Genomic DNA, 27,887 nt, shown 5'->3' with positions numbered 1-27,887 from the left:
TTCCTTTAGTTTATTTTCATCCCTTAGTTCCCTGGCCTTGAATGGCCGCACAGGTTGGTAGAAATCTTAATGGAAATGTCCTTACTTTGCATCTATTGGGGGCAATAATGAATTTTACTATTAGTTATGAAGTTAGTTTTGAGCTTTTTTGATGCTTTGTTTTTGTTTATATTGATTCCATTCTGCTTTTAGTTTTTCATTAGTTTATTGGTTTTTTTTGTTTGTTTGTTTTGAAGGATGGTTTTGGAGTATTTTGAGGTTATAATTTTATGTTTTTGCTGTATCCTTTTAAACACATGTTGTAGGCTGAGGCTGTTTGTACATTTCCCTGACACCCAGATCTGAAATAATAACACAGGAACTATATTAATTACAACACTGTTTGGCCAATAGCTTAGGCTTCTTATTAACCAACTCTTACATCTTAAATGAACCCATTCCTATTATTTTATATTTTACCACGAGGCTTGTGGTTTACTGGTAAGGTTTTGGAGCATCTGTCTCCTTTGGCAGCTACATGGTGTCTCTCTGACCCCATCTACTTCCTCTATATCTCTCTTCCAGCCTGGGCTATATTCTGCTCTGCCATAGGCCATACCAGCTTCTTTAGTAACAAATGGTAATAAAACATATTCACAGCATACAGAGGGGAATCCCACATCAACATGTGTTACATTAATTAATGATTATTTTTTTAAAATTTTATTTATTTATTTATTTATTTATTTTTTTATTGAAAAAAAAATTTTCCGCCTCCTCCCGCCCCTCTCCCCCTCCCCCCCACTCCTCTTCTCCTCCCTCTCCAGTCCCAGGAGCAGTCAGGGTTCCCTGCCCTGTGGAAAGTCCAAGGTCCTTCCCCCTCCATCCAGATCTAGGAAGGTGAACATCCAAATTGTCTAGGCTCCCACAAAGCCAGAACCTGAAGTAGGATCAAAACCCCGTGCCATTGTCCTTGGCCTCTCGTCAGCTCTCATTGTCCGCCATGTTCAGAGAGTCCGGTTTTATCCCATGCTTTTTCAGTCACAGTCCAGCTGGCCTTGGTGAGCTCCCAATAGATCGGCCCCACTGTCTCAGTGGGTGGGTGCACCCCTCGTGGTCCTGACTTTGTTGTACATGTTCTCCCTCCTTCTGCTCCTCATTAGGACCTTGGGAGCTCAGTCCGGTGCTCCAGTGTGGGTCTCTGTCTCTATCTCCATCCACCGCTAGATGAAGGTTCTATGGTGATATGCAAGATATTCATCAGTATGGCTATAGGATAGGTTCATTTCAGGTTCCCTATCGTCAGGTGCCCAAGAAACTAACTGGGGACATTGCCCTGGGCATCTGGTAGCCACTCCAAGTTCAAGTCTCTTGCCAACCCTTAGGTGGTTCCCTTAACTAAGATATGAGTTTCCCTAATTAATGATTATTAAACCACCCTTACAAATTCTGGCATAATTACACATGAACATCGGTTTTATGCTAAGATTTGGTTTGCTAGTATTTTGCTCACTATTTTTATATTATGTTTGTGACAAAAACTCTTCTGTAGTACCCTTCTTAATGTTTTTCTAACTGACCTTTAACCCAGTTCTAACCAGGTAGGATTTGGTGGACCTGCTCTCCTCTGTTCCAAATGTCTGACATTGGCAAAGGTTCCTCCTTGAGGGTTCTATAAATTTCCCCGAGAGGCTGCTTAGACCTGGAGTTAAATTTTAATTTTTTTTATCTTTTAAGCATCAATTTCATTTTTCAAAAAATATGCTTCTCAAATTATTATGTAACTTTGATCAATTTCCATAGCCTTCAAATAGTTGTGATTGATGATTTTATCCAGCATTATATTTTATTTTCCTAGGAAGATTTGCTGACCCTGTCATAGCACTATGCCCAGAAATTTCTTCCTTGTGTCTTTTTTCTTTCTGTATTCTATTGTATAAATGCAGCATAATTTATTTGACAAAATATAATGGGATTTTAAATATATTGTTAGCAAGTAGCCATATTATATATGACTTTATTTACTTAAGGTCATAATAGTTTTCTAAAATATGTTCCCAAAAGTGATATTGCTGGGCCATTAGTTATAAGTATATTTTAGTGGGTACTGTCAAATTAATTTACAGATTTGTACCCAGTAATATCTTTGGTATAGTAATGTTCAAGAAGGGTTACTTCTAAATTTCTTTAAAAAAATTTTATTGGTATATATTAATTATGGACAATAATGGATTTTATTGTCACATTCTTGTACATGTATGTAATGGTCATGTCACTCCATCCCCCATTTCCTCTTTCCAATTAGCCCTTCTCCTGTCCTGTGTTCCTCTGCTCCCTTTTTTCTTCTGCTTCCTTTGTTTTTTGACAAATGATTTTAATTAACCATAGCTGCTTTAAGAGGGTTGGAGCCACTGCTATATACAACTAACCTTTAACATTTTCGCAAATGTAAGACACAAAAATTGCTATTTTATTTGCTTTGATTAATCGTAGTACAACTGGAAAACTTCATATACTTTGACCTTTGCTTTATATTATTTTCAATCAGATTGCTTATCTTTCCCTTATTCATTTATAGGTTCTTTTAGTATTTTTTGTGATATTAAATTTTCTTTAGAAAGTCAAAGATTGTTTTAAAATCTCAGACGTTTTTGTGACATCATGGATCAAAGGTTTTTGGTTTGCTTCATGATAAAACTCCTGTTTTGGTTTTCTAGAATTGGGAATTGAATTCAGGCTCTGGTGCATTGGATGCAGGGACTCTGCCACGAGCTACATCTTGAACCCAACTATAACATTTTCTACAAATGAAGTTCTAAAATGTTATTGTTTGTGTATGGGTGTTTTTCCTGAATGTACCAGATACATCCCTGGGGCCTGGGACTGGAGTTACAGATGATTGTGAGCCACCATGTGGGTGCTGGGAACTGAACCCAGTGAGCAGCAAGTACTCTTAATCCTTGAGCCATTTCTCTAGCCAACAACGATGCTTTCCAGGATGGGAACCTGGAAAGTTGGGCTTCAATCAGGAGTAATTTTATGGTCAGCATATTTCATTTAGGATTACAGCTGTGGGATTGCACTGCTAGAAGCCCCTCTCTGACCTTTGGACACACAGTAGATAATTATTTTAAAATAAATAGTGATACTAAACATTTTTATGACATGTTTTAGCCGATTTAAAATTTTTGCTTTCGTTTCTTTCAAGTAGTAACTTGTTTTCAAGGTTTTAAGAGCCCAGATATTGTAATTTATGTTTTGTTTGCTTGCTTTTAAAACAGAAAATTGTGCAAGGGGTTGATGTACACCGAATCCGAGGACTTGGGTTTGATGCCACGTGCTCTTTGGTTGTCTTGGATAAACAGTTTCATCCTTTACCAGTAAACCATGAAGGTAGGACTGCTCTTGTCCCTTCCTCTTCAGGCTGCTGCTGGAGGAAGTCTATGTTTAGGACTTTAAAGTTCAAGAATCCTACATTTCTAGGATCCCATACTGTCTGATCTGTATACATATATATATAATTCCTTTGTAACATCTTTTCACAAGCTACTATTCATGAGGTTTATCTCCCCAAATGGATATGTGATTGGCTTGAGATGGAACTTTATATTTGTTTTGTTTTGACAAGGAGATATTTCAACAGAAGTCATCTAAGGGGGAGAAGGTTTACTTTAGCTTACGGTTATGTGTTACTTGAAAGCAGGGAAGTCGTGACCTCCAGAGCTGGAAACAGTTGATCACTTTATATCTGCAGTCAGAAGACAAGAACAAGGAGTGTGCGTACAAGATGCTTCATTCCTCTGCCCCTCGCCTTCACTGCAGGACCCACTCCTTGAGATGGTCCTGCCCACATTCAGGGTAGATCATAATTGGGTGTTAATTAACCCAATTAAGAAAATTAAATTCATTAGTTCATTTTACATTTACTTATTTAGTGTATATGTACATGTGGGGGGGTACATCTGACACGTGTGGCGGTCAGAAGACAACTTACAAGAGTTGATTTGCTCCTTCTACTATGTGGGCTCGGGGGATCAAATGCAGGTCGTCAGGCTTGGTGGCAAGTGCCTTTACCCACTGAGTCATGTCCCCCCCACTCACACTTTGCTCATTCTTGACACGTGAATCCCTGTTGAAGTGGGGTAGTGCTTTGCCTGGGAATCCATCATTGTTCCTTTGAAGTAGAAAGAAGATAAGACACATGTATGCATGTTTCTCTCATGTCTTCTAGGGGATTCCAAGCGAAACGTTATTATGTGGCTGGACCATCGAGCAGTCAGCCAGGTTCACAGGATCAATAAGACCAAGCATGGTGTCCTTCAGTACGTGGGTGGTGTGATGTCTGTGGAGATGCAGGCCCCAAAGCTCCTCTGGCTGAAGGAGGTGAGTGTGTGGAGTGAGGGAAGGGTACTAACAGTTGTTGAGGGGCTCCTTCTCCATGGACTAAGAATGCCCTGTCAAGTCTGCAGTGTTTGGTTTTCCCCAGACAGTCTGGAGGGGCCCATCTTCTTGTTTGGGTTGCAGTTAATCTTTCTTTCTCATACACAGTTATCAGGCACTATGGTACTTTATGTACCATCTTCCTGAACCCCACTACTCCGTGCAGTAGGCTGTTTTCCTTGTCTTGAGACAGAGGTTTCCGTTGTAGCCCTGTTTCACCTCAAGGTCAAGATCCTGCCTCTACTTCCTGAGTGCTAGGATTACAGGTGTGCATTATTAAGCCCAAGTGGTTTTTTCTTTCCTTATAGTGCCTTGCCTCTGTTTTGTAGATTAGGAGACTTAAGATCATTAGGAGGAACCACATCACCAGAAGTGATACAATAAGTACGCAGGACAGTCAGAATTTGAACTTGAGATCGCTTGACTCCAAACCAATTCTCTTAATATACTGCGTTCTGCCAAAGTTCAGAGAGGTTAATTGCCATTCCAATTAGAAAGTGGCGGGGCTAGGGTTCAAGTCCAGTTCTTCTGACAAGAGTCTTCTCTATCTACACACTCGTAGCCCCAAATTATTCATCTTTGACCTTGTTGACATTCACGATGTCTCTTTCTCATTTTACCTGCCCTTGAGTTTCCCTACCATTGAGTGATACGGTGATCATGGTCAAAGCTCTGGCAGGTGGTTTCCATTTCCAGATGTTAGCGCTCCTTTATGAAGTGTGGAAAATGGTGATGTCAGCTTAATGGCTCCCCTCAGAGATGAATGGGTGAGAAAGTTCACCTCCTCTGGGAACCTCGGACTTAAAACCCCTCGGTGGTCTGCTGCATAGAGAATCCATCACCTGAGCCAGGGCGTGTGTGATTCATTACTGGCCCTGGAGTGTCAGGTGGTACGAGGCATCGGTTATTCGGGTTGTCGATTGAGGTGGGTGGAGAAAGGGAATCTGTGAACATGGAGGAGGCAGTGAGGCAAGAGGAGAGCCATGTTTATCAGAGCAGGTCTGGCTAGCTGCCTGTCTTGTCAATTTAAATCTGCAGAAAGCTGCCCGTGGTTGCTGAGTTTGAAAATGGTCTCTCTCAGGAGTCAAGGGTTTTTGAGAATCTGATTGTGCCTCTGCCCTCAGCAATTGTATGCTTTGGGCAAAGTCGTTCTTATACCCGGGACTTCTCTTTTCTTTCTATTTAGTGGGAGAATAGGGTCAGTTCAGTTTTAAGACTTAACCCAGATGTGCTGAAACACACAACAGAATGCAGAACTGCTGTGCACTGCCACTGGCTGTGGGTGTCCCAGGCACCAATTAGCTTAGTTCTCATAAGTCCTGCCTGTCATCAGCATGGGACTCTGAGACAGAGAGGACATATGATTTTACCAAACCCATGATACAACGAGAATTTAAAGCCTGTTACCTTGCTCCGAATACCAACCCATTGCAGCAGGTACTGAAAGTGCTCTATGAAGTAGATCGCTTGGACTGGGACAGGGAACGAGGGTGGTGGTGTTCTTCAAGATTACCCAACCTTAACGTCAAGACAAGGACATGGTTGAGTGCATTTCTCTTTGTGGGCATATAGAAGGAAAGTGGTATTGAGTTTGGCTCAGAGCACTGGGAAGATGGTCCTGTGTTTACATGAGACTGCATGTGTGAACCTCAGGACCTATATTGTACTGTACTTGAGATAAATCTTCAATACATAACGTCAAAATGTAATTTCTAGGTGAGACCACAGTGTCTGTAACATCCTAAGAACATCCATGTGTTTATTTTTGGCATGCTTCATTTTGCCAGTTGATACTTCCTCAGGAAAACTGGTGATCCCTAGGATTGGGGGTCACAATGTTGATACCAAACTCCGTGTGGACATCAGGCATGAAACACTACAGCTGAGAACTCTTGGACTCAAGCAATTCTTCTGCCTAAAATTTCCAGGGAAGCTGTAACCACAGGCCTGTTCTATCATGATTCTCTAGGTATTATTTTTAGAAATACAATTTCCTTTTAAAATATTTTGAGGAAAGGTCAAAACATTGCTTTTCTGCTTATTCATTTTTCTAAAAGTGAACTTAAGATTGGAGTGGTGTTTTGTTTTCTCTTTGCCTTGTTAGCATGCATAAGAATTCCTGCTGAACATCCTTTTGGCGTTAACATGACCGCATCTCCTCAGAGGTCTTCTTATGGCACTTCTGAAACGTTAATGTGTAGCTGAATCACTGGAGGTCTTGTTAAGCCGTACATTCTGTGCCAGCAGCCCTGGGGCAGGGACTAAGAATGGAAGAGTTTCATTCCTAGAAGGTTGTTGGGTGATGTAGATGCTGCTGGCCTGAGGGTTTATAAAGCCTCTGTCAATTTTATGCTTGACTCTTGTACTATGACGAAAAGCATGCATGTATGGGGAATAAGGAAAGGGTCATTGCTCTTCATTCATTAGCAAGAGATACAGGAATGTTAGACAGCTTCAATAGAGCTGTTTAAATACATGTTTATACAAGAATGTTGTTGTGAGGAGGCGAGCAGGCCTGCTTTTTGTTCCGTCCAGCTCTTACAGGGCTAGCTTTATGCTGTGGCCCCGCTCCCGGCTAGCTTTACACCCAAAATAACAACACACAAATTGTATTCATTTAAACACTGCCTGGCCCATTACTTTCAGCCTCTTATTGGCTAATTCTCACATCTTGCTCTGACCCATATTTAGTAGTCTGTGTAGCACCATGAGGTGCTGGCTTACCAGGAAGATACTAGCCTACATCCATCTTGGGTTGGAGCTTCATTGTGTCTGCCTTGGAGAGGAGAGGCATGGCATCTGCATCACTGCCTTCTTCCTCCCAGCATTCTGTTCTGTCTTCCCCGCCTACCTATGTTCTGACCTATCAGGCCAAGCAGTTTTCTTTATTAATTAACAGATAGACAGATGACCCTCCTCCATCAGAATGTGAGATTCTGTGCTCTTCAGTTTATTAAGCTGCCATTTGTCTACTCATTAAATAACTTGTTACTATTATTTTATTTGTGTATTTGTGTATGGGTACACCATCCACAGACATGTGGTATATGGAGGTCAGAGGACAACTTTTACAAGTTAGTTCTTTCCTTCTGCCACGTGGGTCCCAGGCATTGAGCTCAGATTGTTAGGCTTGGCAGCAAACACCTTTACCCACTGACCATCTTGCTACATCATTTCTATATTCTTTTTTTATTACTGCATTTCTAAATCCTGACTGAGTTCCTGTTATAAACCAGCAAGTGCTGGAAAGACACCAGGAAAAAAAAGGACAATAGGAACTAAACCTTCATCTACACAAGCAGAGAGTCCATGGGATACAGTAAATAAAGTTTGGGGGAGTCGGATGGATGGAAACAGAGCCATTGGATGAAGACATTCCAAGCACAGTGATAGAGGGACATGCAAAATGTTCTGGGAGAAAAAAAAATTCTTTCTGGAAGCAGATAATTTGGCAAGAGCCTCAGGGTCCACATGGAGGTTTTGTCTAGTAGTTAAATCTAGGAAGGATTTTCTCGACATATCCTATGATGTAGTTTGGGTATGGCATATAAGTCGCAAGAGAAAGATGGGACTTTAGTGAGTGTAATTGGAGAAGAGGTTAGGCAAGTAGCATTTTAAGGGCTTAAGTTGGTGTGCAGTTTGGTTGATGGTTATCAAGTTGGAGAGAGAATGTCTTAGATAACTTCAGCTGGGATGTGAAGACTGCGTAGGGCAAGGAAATTGTGCATAAGAACTGGAATGTTCTCACCTACCATGGAAGCCTCTAGTGACTGTATTCCTAGGATAAATAAAACCACATGCACCCTGGCCCAGAGGATGGTATGTGATGCCATTTATGTCCTTGCTCATTTTAATTCATACACGGGAACCCAGTTAGACTCCTCCAAACATAGCTGGTTCTTCGCACCTCAGACTTGGCTGGGGAATGGCAGATTCTACTCTCCTTTCCAGTGTTTGCCTGTCACACTTGTTAACCGGGGGGAGGGGGGGCGGTTGGGAGCTAGGAAATTGTTTCACACCTTCAAATGTTGAAGAATATTCAAAAGAATATTTTGTGACTCGTGAAAATTAAGTGAAGCTTAGTGGGTGGGGATAAAGCTTTACTGGCACACAGCCACATCCAATCATCATTGTAGTGTCTGTGGCAACTGTTTGGTTACACATGAACAGACGAGACAGAAACTATGTGGCCTACAAAACCAAAAATATATTTGGTCTGGGCTTGGAAAGAAAATATTCGCTGACCCCATTGGTCTTGAAGGTGATCTTCCTCTGCCAAGAAGAGTGCTTTCTGTGCAGCTGACTCTTCCTTGTCAATAGGTCTCTGTTGTAAGAGGGCCACTTGTTTGTTTCCTGCCCCCCCCCCCCGGCAGCTCAGACCTGAAATAGTCACACAGAAACTATATTATTTAAAACACTGCTTGGCCCATTAACTCTAGCTTCTTATTGGCTAACACTTATATTTTAATTTAACCCATTTCTAGTACTCTGTGTATCGCCACATGGCTGTGACTTACCTGGTAAAGTTCCCAGCATCTGTCTCTGGCAGGTCTACATGGCTTCTCCTCACTCTGCCTTCTTCCTCCCAGCATTCAGTTTAGTTTTCCCTGCCTAGCTAAGTTCAGCCTTACTATAGGTCCAAAGCAGTTTCTTTGTTCATGAATGGTAATCACAGCACACAAAGGGGACTCCCACATCCGGTCTTGGCTGTCCATGTGCTTCCTTCAAAAGCCTTTCCCTCCAATCAGAAGGCTTCCATTTACACCCTTGCCAGTATAGATCTACACTGTAGACATGACATGATGTTATGTCAGTTTCCATGAAGGTTTCTGTTGTGTTCGCTTCCTCTGGCCATTGTAATCCGTGGGTGGATAGAAATCAGTTCCAATCCATTTGTTTACTGTGTCCCTAACCCTTGCCTAGAGAGTGCAACACAAAAGTTTTGAATAATTTCAGTGGCCTGATAAGGTGCTCCAGAAAGAACCAATGAGAACAGAGTTAGTTTTAGGGATACACAGGACAGTGAGACTGATTGGGCTGACCACTCTTTCATAATGAGGCCATTTCTGTGTTCCTTTTCCTTAGTCTGGGATACCATGTCCCAGGAAGGCAGCCTGAGTTTGGAGTTTAGATATCTTTTGAGTCAGAAGGGATGCACTGTGACAGGTGTAGCTCTTGGGCAAAAAAGACTGGGGTCTAGTCTTATAATATGGGATTTTAAACATGTCCTTTACCTTTAAGGTTTGCTTGATTTAGGTTGAAATGCATCTCCTTCATATGAATTGTCAGATACAAGGAAAAGTGCCAGTTGAATTTTTCATAAGCCCAGCAGCTGAGATTTTCCATTTGACCTTAGTGATTCTGACTCTCATCTTAATGAAGGCCAAGTGTAAATTAAGTTCTGCCATCCTGGAGCAGCTAGAGTTGCCTGTGTTTATTAACATGAAATACTGTAGCATAACAAGATGTAGGCTACATGAGGTCAGGAGAGTTTACAGCTGATGCTGATGTGAATTCCGACAACTCTGTGTTAATGTGACATGAGTAGCTGGCCTTTCTAGGACGCCTGGAGAGATTGCAGTCTGGCTTTTCAGTCAGTTCCCTCTCCTGCCATTGTCTCCAGAGAATGAAACAAATCATCCAGCCCTCAATGTCCATCCATTCCTTATACTTCTGTTTGCTCCAGGATGCACTGAGAAAGGAGTGCCAGTTCCTACTCGGAACCTCATTAGACCTAGTTGGTTCTCACATGCCTTTCCTGGTCCCTGTAGAGTCCAGAACGGATCCTGGGTATTGGGATGTGGAGTGGTAGGCTCCTTCCGTCTGAGGGAAATAACAGTTGAGTGCGTTGCAGTACAAACTGTTGAGAAGAAACTCTACTGCGCATCAGAAAGATCTTACTCCCAAATTCTAGTCCATTGGTTCTCAACCTTCCTAATGCCGCCATGCTTTAATGCAGTTCCTCATGTTGTGGTAACCTCCCTCAACTATAACATTATTGTCGTTGCTACTTCATAACTGGAATTTTGCCACTGTTATGAATCATAATGTAAATATCTGTGTTTTCTGAAGGTCTTAGGTGACCCCTGTGAAAAGATTTTCTGACCTCTAAAGGGGTTGCGACCCACAGGTTGAGAACCACTGATTTGGTTCTTTCTGTCAAATAAGAAGCTTGCCACCTCTTGTTGCTACTTTTCGTGGCTTGATTATTCCATTTTTCTTGATGATGTCATAAACCTTTCATCTTAAAATTTATTCTAATCATGGAACTCTTTGAAAGATAAAAATATGTTCTTTTTTTTTTTTTTTTTTGGTTTTTCAAGACAGGGTTTCTCTATATGTACCATTTTTTTTTTCGTCTCTAGAGTCACAGTCTTAGAAACTGCTCCACATTTCACACGCAGTCCTAATTCTTCTCACTCCTGCTCAGGTGCTGGAGCTAATCCAGAGGTTGAGGAACTTTGAAAGACACAGCACGGTCCTACAACATTGACAGCAAAAACTGTCGAGGATTTGAAGGCAGACGTGTCGTGTATAAATCTCTTTTGCTACCACTAACCAACTGTAGGACCCTGGAAAAGCTAAACAAACATCTTGAAGCCTCAGAGCCCTGGACTGTGATAATACTGGCCTTGGAGAATTCTTTTAATTTGGCTGGGTTCTTGAAACGTGGTGTGTGCAGTAGATATTTACAAAGTCGCTTCACTTTTCTGCCATTCTATTTATATATTTCTTTTCTCTTGGGATGGGCATTTCAGCCACATGCTATTTGTGACTGAGAGAATTCTAAACACTAGAATGTCTTCCTTCATGGAGCTGGCCTGTACGTATGGCCAATGCTTTGTGAGGATTATGCTTCAAGCTTAGGGGTTAAGCGAACATGTGAGGCTGTCAGTGACAAGCAGGAAGCAGGAAGCAGGAAAGGACCAGACTGGCCCAGTCGTTGAGTGATACCTGCACAAAGACAGCCGGCCCCGGCCCGGACCAGGCAATCAGTGAGAATCTTATCCCCACTCTCCCTAAACTTGACCAGGAACTCCAGCCCCCATGCTACCAACATTTTATTTTGCAAAGATCATTTTATTGTGACACCACTCTTGTGGAGTACATTTTATTTTCCTTGTTTTACAGATGAAGAAGGTGAAGCTCAAAAGAGTTAAATGATTTATATTCTCTGGCCTGAGAAGAAACCAATAGCTTTGTTAGGGTTCTGTTCTCCACCCATATTCTGTAGGCACCTGCATCAGTCTATCTGGATATCCAAAAGGAGGCTCTGCTGCTGGGAAATTAGTCTGATCAGAAGAGAAATAGGCCAGCCAAGCTGAGAGAACAGAGGCAGGAAGTAGTTGCCAACAGTGGTTAGTGAGTATACAATGTTACTGAGATACTGCATATCTAGTATTTGCAAGAATTTTTATTCCCATTAATTCATCTAATCCTTAACAACCATTTATGAAGTAAATATCATCTTTTATGTATCAGGAAATAGGTACAGAAACATGGAGATTGCCCAGAATCACTCAGCTAGTAAGTGTCCAGGCTGAGGTTTGAGCTTTGACATTTTCCATTCAGAATATGGGTTCATCGCCATTTTACCCCACTGTTTCTGCCATGCTCTCCATGAACTAGTTCAGGAAAAGACAGTAGGTGGCAGAATTCAGAGGCTCCGAAGCCGTGAGCACTTGGTGGTGGGCTTGTATTTTTGTTTTTCCTTTAGCAGGGGGCCCTGGGTGATAGGCACTGTGCTAAGATTTGGGGATCTCCAGGTAAATAAAAGAGGTGAAGGACCTAGATAGCTTCTGGAGATCTAGTTTACAGAGGCAGAAAATAAACACGAAGGCAGATATATATATGTATATACAGTGATTTTGTTTTCTGGAAAATGCTGTGAAGGATTTGGGGTAGACAGCTTAGGATTCATTTTGGTAGTTTAATTGGACCAGAATGATGAGATTTTTAGGAAGAGGCATTGGATTCCCTGCAGGAAGGAACTCACCTCATGAAATCCGCTGAGGAGGTTAGCAGCGGTGGGCCTTCTGAGCTAGGTGGTGAGCAGGCTGTGGTGTGCTCAGAAGGGGCCAGACCAGAGCATGCCCAGCCTTGGAGCCCAGGGCTGGTTTGAACTTTATTCTCGGAGCAGTAGGATAGGGCTGGTTGGTTTTAAATATGGGTGTGACACAATCTGTTTTTATGACTTAAAAAAAGCCATTCTGGTGTGATGCTATGCTAGGCAGATAGTAAGTATTTGTGTGACAATAAAACTTATACTGGATTGTTAGAGAGAAAAACATTAAAATATTGAATGCACAGACTCTTAAATATATGTCTTCAGAGGAATTATTCATACAGAAAACAGATGAGTTGCAGAGAAAGAAAGCATCACTAGTGGGGCTCCGTCCTTGATTGGATCCTTGGCTGTGGGAATAGTAATTTCATTCTTTGCTTCTTGATAATTCCCAATGAAAAAATAGCCTTGTAACCACAGCCAGATTTTTTGGTTATTCTACAGGGGAATTATTTTCTTCTTGGACCTATTTCCCTAAATATCACTGAGGAATTTCATGTAAACTCCATTATTTACATATCATTGTACAGCTAAGGAAACCAAGGCTTAGAAGGCCTCCATGGCATCCCTAAAGGGTATGAGCTACTTTCAGATTCTTACTTGGCTCAACCTGCCAGAATGCCTAGGCTCTAACCATCACCCCTTACTTCTTACTCTTAAAAGTCATTCAGTTATTCCCCCCTGCTTGTCATAGGATGGTAGCCCACAGACCCAGTCAGGCCCTTAGACAAGTTTTGTTCGATCCACCGTATATGAAAAAAAGCAATTTTGAATATTTCCAATACTTAAAGACTAAGTAATTTCTCATAAAAGTCTAGATTTTCTGCATATCTGGAAAAAGAAAGAAGCTGACAGTTCCAGGATCACATAGCGGTACATGAGGGTGGCTGGTGTGAGAAGGCCTGCCCTGCTGGAGGGGCTGGCATCCCTCCTGGCACAGCGGTCCGCACCCAAACTGTTAATCATTTCCCTTTCCAGCCCTCCCTTCCAGGCGCTTGCATTTGAGATCCAGGCTGTGGGAACTCGTTCAAGGAATCCATCATTACTTTTCCTATAACAAATACTGAGTGCAATGGAAAGACTCTCCAGATGGTGAATTCCTTGGTCATTGGCTGTGATTCCATGCCATATTCTTTACACCTCTGGGTCTTTGCTTAATTTTTTTTTTCTTCCTCCTGGCAAACCTATAATAATTTTTCCCTTTCCTTGAATACATATGAATTGCCTAAGACTCAGATTCCCCTTCTCCTGGAAGCCATTCTTGACCTTTGCCATCTAGTGTTGACTAGGGCCCTCCTCTGTGTCCTGTGTAACGTCCTTTGTGTTATCCCTAACTTGGGAACTATTACCTTGCATTGGACCTGATTGTTCCATGTGCTGTCCAGCATCTAGAGCTCCACTAGGTAACTCAAGGTAATAATACAGTAAACACTTATATACATGGGAGTATGGATGTGTGCGTTCAATTTTGAATTATTGCCATGTTTGATTCCTGAACATATCCTTCCAAAGTAAAGATCTCCTGTATGCTCAATCTGAGTTTATTATCTCTTTCCCATCACGGAAAACGAGGATTAGAGGATTATTTATCCTTTCTACCAGGGCCTATCCATTGGCTTCAGATCTGTTACCCAAGTCTGGGACTTATCTCCCAAGCGTTGTGAATACAGGCTCTAGGAAGTAGATGAGGGTCGTGAACTCTCTGCTATGCCCTTGCACTCTGGCAGTGAGTACACCCCCCCCCCAAGTTCTTCCCCTTTTCTTACAGGAGAAGCTAAAACTTTTCTGCTAATCAAAAAGTCTTTCTCTAGAATGCTTGTACCACAGCATTGTGCGTCAGGATCAGATACCCCAGCAACTGAACCTTGAATCTGGTAGTGTCCATTGTCCTGGGGTGCGTGATGGGTTTTCTCCAGGGTTTTCTGTTGTAAGCTGTCCTCAAATACACACAGAACAAGGAGGCCAGAACCCTGTACTCTGAGCTCCTACTCCAATTTACATATTTGACTTATGCTATATAAGTTCTGTCTTAGTTTTATAGTAGAACAGGATGATGGAAAAATGTACACTAGGAAAAGAAAAGTTGCTCATCAGGTTACCTAGCCATATTAAAAAATGCCAGCTATTACTGTAATAGTATTCTTTGTGTATTTTACTTTATGGCTTTTGATAGTCTTTGACCTATATTCATTTCTTTTTTCTTTTCAGTCAGGTTTCAAATTTAATCCCTTTTGAACTTTATTTGCCTCCCAAATCTTTTATATTTTTTGTTTTTGATATATCTCAACTGGTTTCCCCTCCTCCTGTCCTTCCCATTATCCTTCCACCTCTTTTCTCTTCCAGGTCCATCCCCCACAGAAAAGAGCAGGTCTCCCAGGACATTCACTGAACATGACATAGCAAGATACAACAAGACTAAGTACAAATCCTTTCATCAAGGCTGGGCGAGGCAACCCAGCAGGAATAAAAGGGTCCCAAGAGCAGAAAAAAGGGGCCAGAGATAGCCCCACTCCCACTATCAGGGGTCCCACAAAAACACCAAACTAGTAACCATATCATATATGCAGAGGACCTGACACAGACCCATGCAGGCTCCATGATTGCCACTTCCCAGTTGAAATCCGTGAGCCATGCTCTGCTGGTACCCTGGGCCCTGTTGGCTCCTACATTTCTTGCTCCCCCTCTTCCATGGGGTTCCCTGAGCTCCAAGGGTAGGGACCTGATGAAGATCTCTAATTTGGGTTCTCTCTCCATCTAACATTTGGTTGTGCGTCTCTGCATCTTCCCCTATCAGGTTTGAGGATAGGGTCTCATTGAAGTTCTTTTGGACTCTGTTTTGCTTTTCTGTGACACTGTGTTCTTCCTCATTTGGTTTGTTGGATTCTTAGTTCCCCAGGAGAAGGGCTCAGATCTCTTCTTATTATTGAGTGTCCAGAGCTGAGCCTGGTGCTTGGCGTTGGAAATACAGTCAATGTTTATTGAAGGAATCCATGTCTCTTGACCAGGCAAACTGATGATTGTAGTATAGCACAAATTCTATTGGTCTTAAGTATAAAAACTCAGAGATAGATATTGGGGTAAATATCGAAAGATCAGAGAAATAAAGGAGCCAACAACTAGAGAAACCTCTTACCTCTACTGAACCCTCAAATTAAAGGCTAAAGATCCGGTCTCCACCCACCTTATATTCCTGTCTCTATCTCCCTATTGCTGGGATTAAAGGTGTGTGCATTCCAAGAACTGGGATCAAAGGCAAGAGATCCCAAGTGCTGGGATCTAAGGTGTGTGCTACCACTGCCTAACCTCTATGATTAACTAGTGTTTAGCTCCACCCTCTGATCTTCAGGCAAGCTTTATTTGTTAGAGCACAAACAAAATATCACCACACTGTAGTACTCAGAGCACATGCCCAGTTTGCTTGCTGCCTGGTTTCTTAACTGTTGTGCATGCATGCCCATAACCTCTAGGAGTCGAGATAAGAGAAAGGTGGCTTGATACCCATTTGTCATGAATAGATGGTTTGTTGAGTTTAATAAAGGTCTTTGTGCACAATAGCTAAAACACATCACACCCGTTAGAGGAAGTCAGAAAGACACTTAGGAAGCAGTTGTCCTGTTGTTACTCATCAGCATATGAACTGTCACCTTGGGATCCTGGAGGCCCAGGGCCAGTCATGTTCCTTCAGGAGGCAGAAGACCAGAGTCCAAAAAATAAAATTAAATTAAACAGAAGATTCTTCTGTAGTGTTAAGCCTCACTTCTCTGAAGATTTTGGTTGGTTTTGCTGCTCCCACCTCTTGCCTTCACAATGTGAATCATTGTTGTGCCGTGTCATAATATATTCATTCATTCATTCATTCATTCAGTGATTTAGATTTTTTCTAACTACCCCGTACATAGCACTGAGCCTGATGGAGAGGCCAGGAGGGAGCCGGGCTTGTTCTGTACCTCAGTCAACTCCTATTTCTAGGACCTGGAGCAAGAAGATATGAAAGCCTTTCTTTCCTAGGATTCTTTTAAATAGAAATTCTACACATACAGAAAAGTGGACACAATTTTTTCAGTGAACACTCAGATCCTCCAGTTACCTGCTGCTTTCTCACTATGTATCCAAGTATCTACCAATGTGCATCTTGCACTGTCTAAGTAGCCTCAGATATTATACCCAGGAAGCAGTTTAAAAAATTAAAGACCTTTATAAGACACTGAATACATGCTGCTTGACTACAGACATGATCAACACCCGCCTATGGCTTCATTCATACTGTGCTTTCTTATTTATTCCTGTGAACATCCAGTGAGAAAAAGGTTATTTTGTCTCTGAACACGTAAAAACCAAGGATGAAAGAATTAGATAGGTTATTAGTTGCGACCTGCTGCCTTGCTAATGCTGGAATGCAGACTTGAATTTTCTACTAATATTTTTCAAGCCTCCCCACTCCACCAGTGCCACCCTTATCCCCTGTGCTAGAAGTTTGACCTGTGACCTTGTTTATGCTAAGCACCACTCACTTCCTAGCCTGTGCTACTGAATGTAAGACTTGGATTTAAACAAAAGTCATAAGGGCTAGTTTGTCCAGCTCTAACCTTAATCAATCAAGGTACTTCTGTGTATTCTATATATGAGACGTTTAGAGAATCATATCCTTATTTGAACATTTTGGATCCCATGTAGCACATCTGTTTGTTGTGAATTTTTAAGGTAAATATGAACTATAAATCAAAAAGCTATTAATATTTCCAGTGTTTAATTTTTTTCTAATTTTTTAATGATTTTTAATTTTTTTAAATTTCATTTTACATTCCAGTCACAGTTATCCCTCCATCCCTTACCCTTTGGGTGGAGGGGTGGGAATGTCTCCAAATTTTAGATCCAAAGTTTGACTCCCATTTGGAGACTCACACTTGAGAGGAAGGCCTTCAGTTTCCTTCTCCGCTTTAAATTCCAGCCCAGAAACTCTTTTAGGAGCCCCAGGGCCATGTGAAGACCTCTTAGAAACCCCGCCTCTTCTCCTGTACACTCTTCCCAAATTTGTGTAAATAGAGCAAGTGAATAGCTCAGTTAGTCCCTTGTCCCTTCTCAGTCTCCAGGGCTCTGAAAAAGGATTCTGCATCTGTGACCCTAAAGCTAAGGGGACTACACTGTAAGATGGATGGGTTTTCCCTTAGTAATGATATGTTGAAGAGTATGGAAACTTACCCAAGTTAAAGCAAAGAAAGCGATTAGGAGATGCAGTTTCCCTTTTTACCAAATAATTGAGTATGTATTTATAATTTTCATAATTTTACTAAAATAGCTATTTTTCTATTATTATTTTAAATTTTACTTAACCACTAATTAGTGAAATATTTTCTCCATGGACTGGCACCATGCTTTTGGCATTTGAGAACAACTGATGCATATAACCTCTGAACTCCTTCCGCACTGGCATTTTGTGAGAAATGAGGGGAGAGTCAGGGACCATCAGAGAGATGCCTCTTGCAGCTGCCTTGGTATGCAGCCATGTGGTCTGGCCTTGACTGGAGGGGTGGGGCGGGTGAGAGACTTGCCCAGAGACCTGAGAGAGAGTGAACCACTGTGTAAGTATTTATTGAACATGTCCCCTGCTCTGGGAAACAGCAGCTGGGTGGTGGTTTTAGGAGGTGAGTCCATGGTTCATGCAGAGTTTCCCTCTAGTCTTTGTTCCTATTCTCTGCAGGATTTAGGCAGCTCATGTACCTTTGGCTCTGGTGTTCATATTTATGAAATAGTTTCCCTGGCAATACTGTGTATCAAGAGGGACTAAAGCAAACTCTTGATTGCTTGTGATAGTGATAATAACAAAACAGTTGATTATTGGGCTATATTTTTGGTATGCTTGTTTCTGGAGTCATTTAATCCAAGAGTGAAGGGGGATGGAATTTACATTGTTCAGAGGGCCAGACCTTGACAAAAATTATGCTTAATCTTTACAGACAGTTTTTAGGAAAGAATGCATACATGTAATTTTTAGTAGAGTTAATAATTTATAAACTTCTTAACACTATATAACAAAGTTACCATAGTAATGTTATCATTTTTGTCAGGTTTAAATCAGAGGCATTCATTAGTTCCCATATGACTACTCTAGAAAGCTCTGTAAGCCATTTGGTCAGGAAAGCTGTCACTGAATATTTCCTTATTTTGATGGCATTAGTATATAGCAAAATGAAATTTTTATTTGCAAAATAAAACCTCATTATGAAAAAAGCTATTCTCCAAGCTAAAACAATTTAAAAAGAACTTTCTTTTTAAAATTACTATTAAAGGTACGCTAGTCATCTTTCTGCTTGTATAAAAATTTCTGAGATAGCCAGACGTGATGGCTTATACCTTTAATCACAGCACTTGGAAGGCAGAGGCAGAAGCATTTCTGTGAATTCAAGTTCAGTTTGGTCTACAAAAAGCAAATTCCTTTTTTCACTACATAAACCCGAGCTACAGAATGAGACCCTGTTTAATATATATTATATATATAATCCAGTGTATAATATTAACATATATATTATATTTTGGCTCATGCTTTTGAAAGTTTCAACCCATGATCAAGGGGCCCTTGCTTTGGGGACTGTGGCAAGGCAGCATATCATTTAAGGAATGTGATAGAGAAAACTATTCATTTCCTGGTAGTCAGAGGCTGAAAGAGAAGCTGGAGAGGTAGCTTGGTGGTTAAGTGTGTGTACTGTTCTTAATTTGGCTCCCAGCACGCATGTCAGTCAGCTCACAAATGCCTGGAATTCCAGCTCCAGCACGAGCCCAGTGCTTCTGGTTTCTGCAGCCACCTGCATGCTGATGGACACCCCTATCACGTATGCATAGTTAAACTCTTTAAAAGTGATTTATATATTTAATCAAGGAAGATTAGCACCCAGCCCCCATTGCCCCAGCTTTCTCCTTTGAGGACCCACCTCTCTAAAGTCTCACAGTTTTCTAGCAGAATCACGCACGGCCTGGCCACCATTCCTTTGCCTTTAGTTTTATGGACTTTTGTGGGGCACTTACCTAAACCACAACAAAAGTAATCAAGGCAGTCTGTAGAGTGGGATCCCCAACAAGTAACTGTAAAAAGGGAATGTAGATTTTGACCTCTTTGACCTCTCTGTTCTTCAGACCTGGAAACAAGATGAAGAAAAGTCCACTAGAAACTTATAGCAGGATATTGCCAAAATAACATTTGTGCATTTGAACACGAACCCCACTCAATTCCTATTTGAATGAGTAAGATAGGCTAAGAGGACCCTATGTGCTGTAGCCCCTGAGTGGGAGAGCTGGGGTTCTGTTTCAAGTTGTGTTCAAGTTGTGCAGTTTCTAGTTCACAGGGCTCAGGAACAGGGGAGTTGTCCTGGGGATGAACTGGAGTTGGGTCATGAGTACTAGGGGTTGTGGAGTTTGCGAATGGTCGTGGTGGCATTTGATGAACTGAGATCTGTCAAGCAGGTGAAAAGCCCTGAGTTCAGCGAGGTCCTTGGAAGGCTGTTTATATGGTTTGAATTTCCTTTTGGAATATCACGGGACAGATTTCATTTGCCCAATAGCCACAGAGTTCCCTCACTACAAGGACGTCAGCCTGAAATCTAAGGAGGCTCTATGCTCTCTCATGGCTGCAGCATCCTTTCTGAGCAGAGAAGAGATTCTCCTTATTCCATACAATTCGAGAGTAGGCCAAGCAGTGCTCCTAAGCAGAGGAGCAGGGAGTTAGCCCTTCGTGTCCACAGCAATAGGAGTCAGTATGAGGTATCACCCTTTCCACCTCTGAGGGGCATTTGACTCAGAGACAGTGACATCAGACATGACTTCATCCATCCAAAGGAAAGACCGTGTGCAGACTGAGAGCAAGGCAGCCTTTGTCCTTCTCTCCCTATGGTTTGTCTCATCGGGGACATTGTTGTGTTCCCATACATTTTTCCCTCTTTTCTTTTTTCCCTTTAACATTCTCTCATTGCTTTCCGCTTACTTTTGCTGCATTGTGTTTACATCTCATGCTTAACCTGTTTCTCATTCTTACCCATTCCTCCCTTTGGCTTTTTGTCCATTTGCTTTTGTCTTTATTTTGTCTCCTTCCTGCTCAATCTCCTTTGCTCATTTTCTCCCTAGAGATCTTCTGTTTACCTCCCTTTTCCTTTTTCTCTGCTCTCTGTCCTCTCTCCTTGTCAGAAATGTTTGTGGGGACTGGTCCTCCTTCCTCTTGACTGTTCGCTTCCAGGATCTCCATCAGGTGCTTGCTGTCCCGATTGTCCTAACGCTGCATGCACCATCATCCTTTCCTCAGGGAGGCAGGGCAGTTCCCATCCCCTTCTGACTTCTTAGTGACTTTAGGAAAAGCCCCTCTGACCGATCCTCTCTCTGTTCCTTCTTTTCATTTAGGGGTTCAGTTAGTGAGTCCTTCTCACTGCTGCCCGTGTCCCTGACACGGTGGGTCCTCCCCTCTATCTCCCCTGCCTCACTTTTGCCTTCCCTTCATATTGAGATCCAACATTACTTTGTATGTGGTTCCTTTCCTCTCTTTCCTATTCATGATCGTATCTTTCCTTTATGGTCACACAGATTCCGTGCTTTATAAATGAAATATTTTAGAACTTCAACAATCATCTGGTGCATTTCATATGCAGAACTTTCTTCTTCCTAGGCAGCTTGAGATTTTGTGATCAGGTGCTGAAGAGATGGCTCATTGGCTGAGAGCATTGACGTCTCTTCCTGAGGACCCAGGTTCGATTTCCAGCACCTTCATGGCAACTCACAATCATCTTTAGGTATAGCCCTTGGATCTTCCGTTTCCGGGGCTCTGGAGTTACTTCACATGTATGGTGCTCAGATATACAAAATACATAAAAATAAATGAAAATTTTAAATGATTAAAAAATTGCAATAATCTCCATGCTTCCTCTCTAGCTGTACCTCCCAGTTCTGGCATAGTCTCTGGAACAACACAGCAAGGGTGCACACCTAGCTCTCATGCTGCCTCATAGGGTCCTGGTTTTGACAACCTATGTAATTACTCTTTATTTCAATTTCATGTCCTGTGGTATTACTGAATATCTTATAGGGCTGCTGAGGGACCACATAAGCAAGTTTAAACAGCCTAGAGCAACACTTAGTATACAGGGAGCACTTCTGAAATGATTAATTATTTTGAATGCTAATTCTACCACATTTTCCCATCTTTGGAGTCTGGCTATCCTTAATCAACCTTGATTAAGCTATTAATGGTTCTGCTGCTTCTCTCAGTCACCTAATGCATATGGATCTCAAGTTCTTCATTTGCAGCAATGTTTAAGTCATGATATTGTCGTCTGGGTTTATGAGGCTATACATGTTTTTTGTGTTCATCCTGGCACACACTAAGTAAATATCCATCTCGTTCATGACCCTTGCTGCTCTCACATTATGTGAGGAGCCCCAGTCACCCTTGCTAAACTCTTAGCTCTTTTTTTTTTTTAGAAAGAGACTATAATTTATTAATCGGTATCTTTAGAGTTATTATCATGTATTTTCCCCTAAAAAAACATACTGGCAATGAAACAGATTCCTACAGCTCTGGCTGATACTCAGCCATGTGCTAGGAATTCTGGGCCAGATGTAAGCTAGGATTGTCATACCTTAGCCACAGAGCCTTTGTAGCGTTTGCTACTTTCTTCAAGGACCCTTGAAAAACCAGGCAAGAGGTATTCCTAGAAGAGATATTTTCCATGTGATCTGATAACTATGGATCCATCAGGTGGGGGTGTGTTATGACATTCTCATCTACTGCTTTTGCTTGACCAATGAAGTAACTTATCAGTTGTGGCCTTTGCGTATGCCTGGTAGGAAATGATGGTCAAGCACTCTAATTCTTGCATACATGAATAAGTAAGGCTGGATATGCCCAAGGAAGCCCTCACAGAATGCTTAAGAATGCCCACTCTTTAAGGTTTGGGGATGAAAAAAGTTCAGGTGGAAAGATCTTTGGGAAAGAAGGGTATCTGTTTGAGCTAGATAAGAGATGATACCTGTTTATCCTCAGAGGTCCTAAGGCCTTCCAATCTAAGGCAGCTCTTTTCCGGCTGCAGTCCCCCCCCCCCCCATCACTTGGTGCTTGGCAGCCATGTAAGTGGTGCTGCACTGACCCAGGAACCCATGCCAGGAAGTGAATGAATCCATTTTCCAATTAAAATGAAACTTCTCCAAAAGACCTACTCACCCAGAGAAGAGAATTTATCTTCCTGGCATTCAGGCTTGGCTAGAATATATTTCTGCCCCTGAAAGAGACTGAGAAAAGCCATTAGCTTGAATGGAATAAAAAGGAAACGAGGACAGTCCTTATTCATTCATGTGCCCATTCATCCCTCATTTTCATTCCCATAAACTGTTATTTAGTTAGGATATCTCTGCTCATCCATTCACTTATTCTTTCATTCAGATAGCATTACTCATCATCTGTGCATCATATACAGTTCTAGATCCTAGGCATAGATTGCAAGGAAACCATAGTTCTGTCTTCAAGGAGATTCAGTGTAATGAGAAGGGCAGACGCTGAGCAACTGATGGGCAGAACAGGGATAGGGACTTTCACCAGGTACTATAGGTGTGGTGGTTGGCTTTAATTTTCAACTTGACACAAACGAGGATCACCATCAGCATTTTACTTGAGGATTGTCTGGGTTACAATGACCTATGTACATGTCTGTGTATGTGTGTGTAGGAGGGTTGTCTTGATTGCTAACTGTGTTGGGAGCCCAACCCTGAATATGGGTAGTACTATATCACGGGCTGGGCCCTAGACTGTAAGAGTGAAGAGAGCTAGCTGAGCGGAAGCAGCAAGGAAGGATGGGCTTGTACTCTTCACTCTTATTGTGGATGTGATGAACAGCTTGTGTTCCAGCCTTGACTTCCCCAAAATGATAGACCGTAGCCTGGGATCACAAGCCAAAAAAGGCCTTTCCCCCGTGTTACATTTTGTCAGGATATTTGATCATAGCAGCAGAAACGAAACTAGAGTAATAGGTACATGCACTCTTGGACCATCCAGCTCATCTTAAGTGCAGTTTCATGGAGTGTGGAACACCAGAGTGGAGTTCTCAGTGATGACTGCACCTGAGTACATCAGCATATGCACATGTGTGCACACATGGTTGGTCTTGTTTCTCCCAAAAGCTCTATCTTGCACCCAGATGCAAAGATGGAAACGTGCTCATGAATTAACTGATGTTTGGACAGAAAGGATAACGGGACATGAGGATTCACAGAGAAGTAGAAACTGAAAAAGACCTCTTTGGGCAGCAGACATGAAATCAAGGAGGAGGAAGCTCTTCTGGGGAAGATAGCAGATTTTCTGTATTGGAATGTTGGGAGGTGAGTGGAGCATCCAGGAGACACATCTGAGGAGAGTTTGTGTTGGAATCAATTCAGTTGGTTTTTCTTTGAAGTTTTCTGGAGTCAAGGAATTAATTGAGATTTGCCAGTGAGCGTGGAAGCGGTGAGTTAAGTGGCTGTCGTGTACACCCTTTGCAGCATCCAGATTGAAGATTCCCTAAAGAAAAGGGTTCACAAAAGAGACAAGGAAGCAGCGAGGAAAAAAACAGAAGGATCCAACATGAAATATGGAGTTGATTTTTGATTTTTTGTGTGTCCATACCTTCTCCATTGCTGTCTACTCCATGAAATATGGAGATGATCTTTGATTTCCTATGTGTCCACACCTTCTTCATTGCTGTCGACTCCATGAAATATGGAGTCATTCTCTCATTTCCTGTGTGTCCACACCTTCTCTATTCTTGTCTAGTCCAAGGCTTTATGTTTGCAAAGCCTCTTCACAGTTGGGCTCCCTTGCTCCTCCATAGTAAGTGCACTGAGCTGTAGTTCTGTCATCTAGGTGATAGGCTTCTCTCCTGTCCAGGCATTTCTCCATTAGAGAAATAAAATCTTTTGGGGAAGTGGAGGCTGAATAAGCACTGGATGGATGTTAAAGATGCAGAGTCTGATATTTCACTCACCTGCCATGTTGTGGTCCTTTAAGGCATTAGTTTAATAATCCGTGCAGTGAAGATTACTTTTTTTGCTTCCCTGCCTTCTAGGATTGTACATATTGTATAAAATCACTCATATAAAAAGCTTTGAAGACTATAAAAGTGGATAACAGCATTGAGAGACTCTTGTTGACTTATACAATGTACACACTATCCCTAAGGTAGGTGATAGTAGTATGAGATTTGAAGAAATAGTTTTAGAGAGATTATTTTTTCTAAGGAGCGCAGCTGGGAGTTGTAAGGACAGCAGACAAACTCAGGGTTTCCAGATGCCATATTGCTTACATTCTGATCTGCAATCTTATTTCCAATATACGTGGTGGTGTCACATATACGGGTCAAGAAAGCATCAATGAATCTGTTAGTTGCCACGTCGATGGTAGTGCTCTTAGGTTAGGATGTTAACTGTAGTGTGGAGTACTAGTTTACCCTTCTGTACGACACCTCTGGGGGAGATGAGGAAGAAGAGGATGCCTATAAATAGAGCATGTGAAAATCTATTGTACAGTGGAATTATTTCATTTTACAAATGTATGACAGGACAAATCCTTTTCTGGCTGAATAAGCTCAGGTCTTTGTTGCTTGGATGTTTTCTTCAGCAGTAGCATAGATACAGTCTATTTCATCTTTAGGCTCCAAATAAAGTCTCCTTCCCGTGGAGGATGTGCTAGCCAGCCCAGGCCCAAAGCCTCTTCTCTCTTCTAAACCTTGTCTATAATTAGAGACAGATATATGACCACACAAAACGCTGTGATAAAGTTATGAGGCTGACTCACCAGGCTTTGGTATCAGACTCATTACATTATTGTTGTACATCATATTTTTAATTACCTTCCCTTTGCTCATATCTTTCCCCAGCTCCAGTGTCTAGCGTTAAGTTCGTCACATCTCCGGAAGCTTTTTTCCTGTTTCCCCCCCATGAGTTAGACTTGTCCTTTGCCCTCGAGAAGAAGTTTGTCATTTTTAGGATGGATTTGGGCTTGTGAGTGTATAATCGGTATAAGGGGTTACAGTGAGGAAAGAGAGACTCAGCAGAGGTCCTCCTGAGTTGGGTTCACATCTAGATAGAAGACTGAGAAGGAGAACAAGTGGGGCTGTCAATCCACGTAGAGGCAACAGCCCTAACAGAGGCATGGAAGCAGAATGTGTTGAGGAATTGGGAAAAAAAAAATACAGAAAGGCTGCAGGGGTGGAGTGAAGGCTACCTGAGAAGCCTGGACGATGATTCTAGAGGGGAATCCTAGGAATCGTGATGGGTAAGCTGGCACCAGATAGAGGCCCAGGAGCCAGGCCCAGGACTGAGAGCAACTGCAGGCCAGGAGATGTCGTCGGATATTTTCAACAAAGGAAGGAATTGTTGGAGCTTAGCTTTTAGAAAGATGCTTCTGGTGCCACAAATCCCAATTTCTTTGCCTGCCTGCCTTGAAGCATTGTTGCCGGTTGCTCCCTGTCTGTGCATGGGAGTCTGCAGCATACAATAGTCTCTTTCATCCCCGGAGGATCCTGAGTGGACTTCTGACTGCCTCATGTTTCCGGCATTGTTTCTTTTGAGAATGACATTGAGAACTGGGCTTCCTGAAATACCTCACCTCTCTGGGTTGCCAGGCCATGTTCGAATTTAAAAACTTGAATATAGCGTCAGGATTCAATTTTGTTTTGTCATGGATAGTTCTAGAAATATATGAACAGTGTGTAACTTGGAGTGTACAAGCAGGATCACTTATTGTATATGAAGTTAGGGTGTTCTGGTCCCTCTCTTTCATTTACTATACACCATAGATAACCCAGATAGAATCTCTTTGCAATTAATAATAAACTAAACCCAATTTCCTCATGTAGCCCCTGCATTCTGGTGCCCTTCCTATTATTGTTCCCCATAATCTTCCTCAGCAACTAGAAGGGGGCAGAAACCCAGCAACTTCTAGAGACACCACAGTGGCATCAGGATGACTCTCTCTCCTCTGCTCAAGGATCTCCTGATTCCTGGTATTGAATCTTGGGCATAACTTTCCCAGTCCTGCCCTCTGCGAGACCCAAAAGCTCTGTTTATGTGAGCTCTGAGGAGTAGCCTCTGCCCAAGCAGTGCTGTGGTTTTATGAAGTGATAAATAAGAACGGGCGAGCTGTTCCCCTTGATTGCTTTCAAGCCGATAGATTGCTTAGCTCAAGTTACTGGAAGGCAGGGCCCTGAGTGCCAGCTCACACACCCCAGATCACTGCTGAGGCTCTGTTTCTCCAAAAGACTCGTTTTTCTTAGTTCCTTGGTATGTGGAGGAGAGCACCAGAGGCTCGTACTTGGAAGAGCATTAAGGTATTTCAGGATGAGATACAGCTCAGGTTGGCCTGTGTGAAGAGCTTGCACTTTCTAACCTTTGGACTACTCACGCGTGGAGGTTTGCTTAGGTCCACAGAAGTTAAGCAAGTCATCCATGATTGAAATGAGAATCTCTGAGGTTCTTTCAGAATAGCTTAGAATTGTCGTTTTTCCCTCTTGTAAAGAATGACAGAAGCTTCATCAAGGTGTTTCCAAAGGCCTCAATCCCACAGCTCTGCTAGGAGCCAAGATGGCTTCTGCTACACAGTGCAAGAAATGAGCACTCACCTTAGAGCAAACACCTTGGGTGACTTAGGGACAAGCTCTTAGAGTTGAACCCTCAGTCTCGACATTCTTAGATGTGAGTATTATATATTGCCTTCTCCTTTTTGAATCGCCCAAAGAATCAAGGGAGACAGAGTATGGGGACAGTGTCGTACACTGTGGAGGGAACAGGATGGTCACTGTGCCCTAATGTATGTTCAGTGAACACAAGAAGATAATTAATTTATTAAGTCCTTGGCTGGGACTTCAGTGACAGGGAGGATGAAGGACAAAGAAATTTCAATGTAAAACTAGATAAAAATCTATATGGGCTAGTATGGCAGTTGATGGTAAAACCCTTGTAAAGCCCATAGCTCAATGGGAGAATTTTATGGGAACTTCTAAGCCAGCCAGTCTCTCAAATAACTGTCAGGCTTCCAGACACACCACTGTCATGCAGATCCTTGCTCCTTGCCTTTGTTGACCAATCCACAGATTTTGCATTTGTACAGAAATCAGGGACTATTTATTCATTTTTCTTCCATGCCCATGTGTATTCTTTTTAAGTTTTCTTTTATATTTTGAGATTATAATATAATTGCATAATTTCTCCCTTCTATTTTCCTTCCTTCAGACCCTCCCATATACCTTTGCTTTCTTTCAAATTCATGGCTTTTTTCATTAAATATTTTTACCCATATCGATTACACACACACACACACACACACACACATATATATTCCTAAATATATCAATACAAGTTGCTCGGTCTGTATGGTGTTACTTGTATAAATGCCTGATGCTTT

General features: G+C 42.0%; 1 protein-coding gene across 2 annotated transcripts in view; it reads left to right on the top strand.

Moving 5' to 3' along the window:
• Fggy (FGGY carbohydrate kinase domain containing) overlaps positions 1–27,887 on the top strand; it is a 369,568-nt gene that overhangs the window by 30,553 nt on the left and 311,128 nt on the right. For both annotated transcript variants that reach the window (XM_057785384.1, XM_057785385.1), the window contains exons 3-4: positions 3,261–3,372; positions 4,211–4,362. In XM_057785384.1, coding sequence (XP_057641367.1) covers positions 3,261–3,372; positions 4,211–4,362 — 264 coding nt within the window. The remainder of the gene's footprint in view (positions 1–3,260; positions 3,373–4,210; positions 4,363–27,887) is intronic.

The sequence above is a fragment of the Chionomys nivalis genome, chromosome 11, assembly GCF_950005125.1.
Source record: "Chionomys nivalis chromosome 11, mChiNiv1.1, whole genome shotgun sequence".
Taxonomy (NCBI): Eukaryota; Metazoa; Chordata; class Mammalia; order Rodentia; family Cricetidae; genus Chionomys; species Chionomys nivalis.
This window is presented reverse-complemented; position numbering and strand designations above follow the sequence as displayed.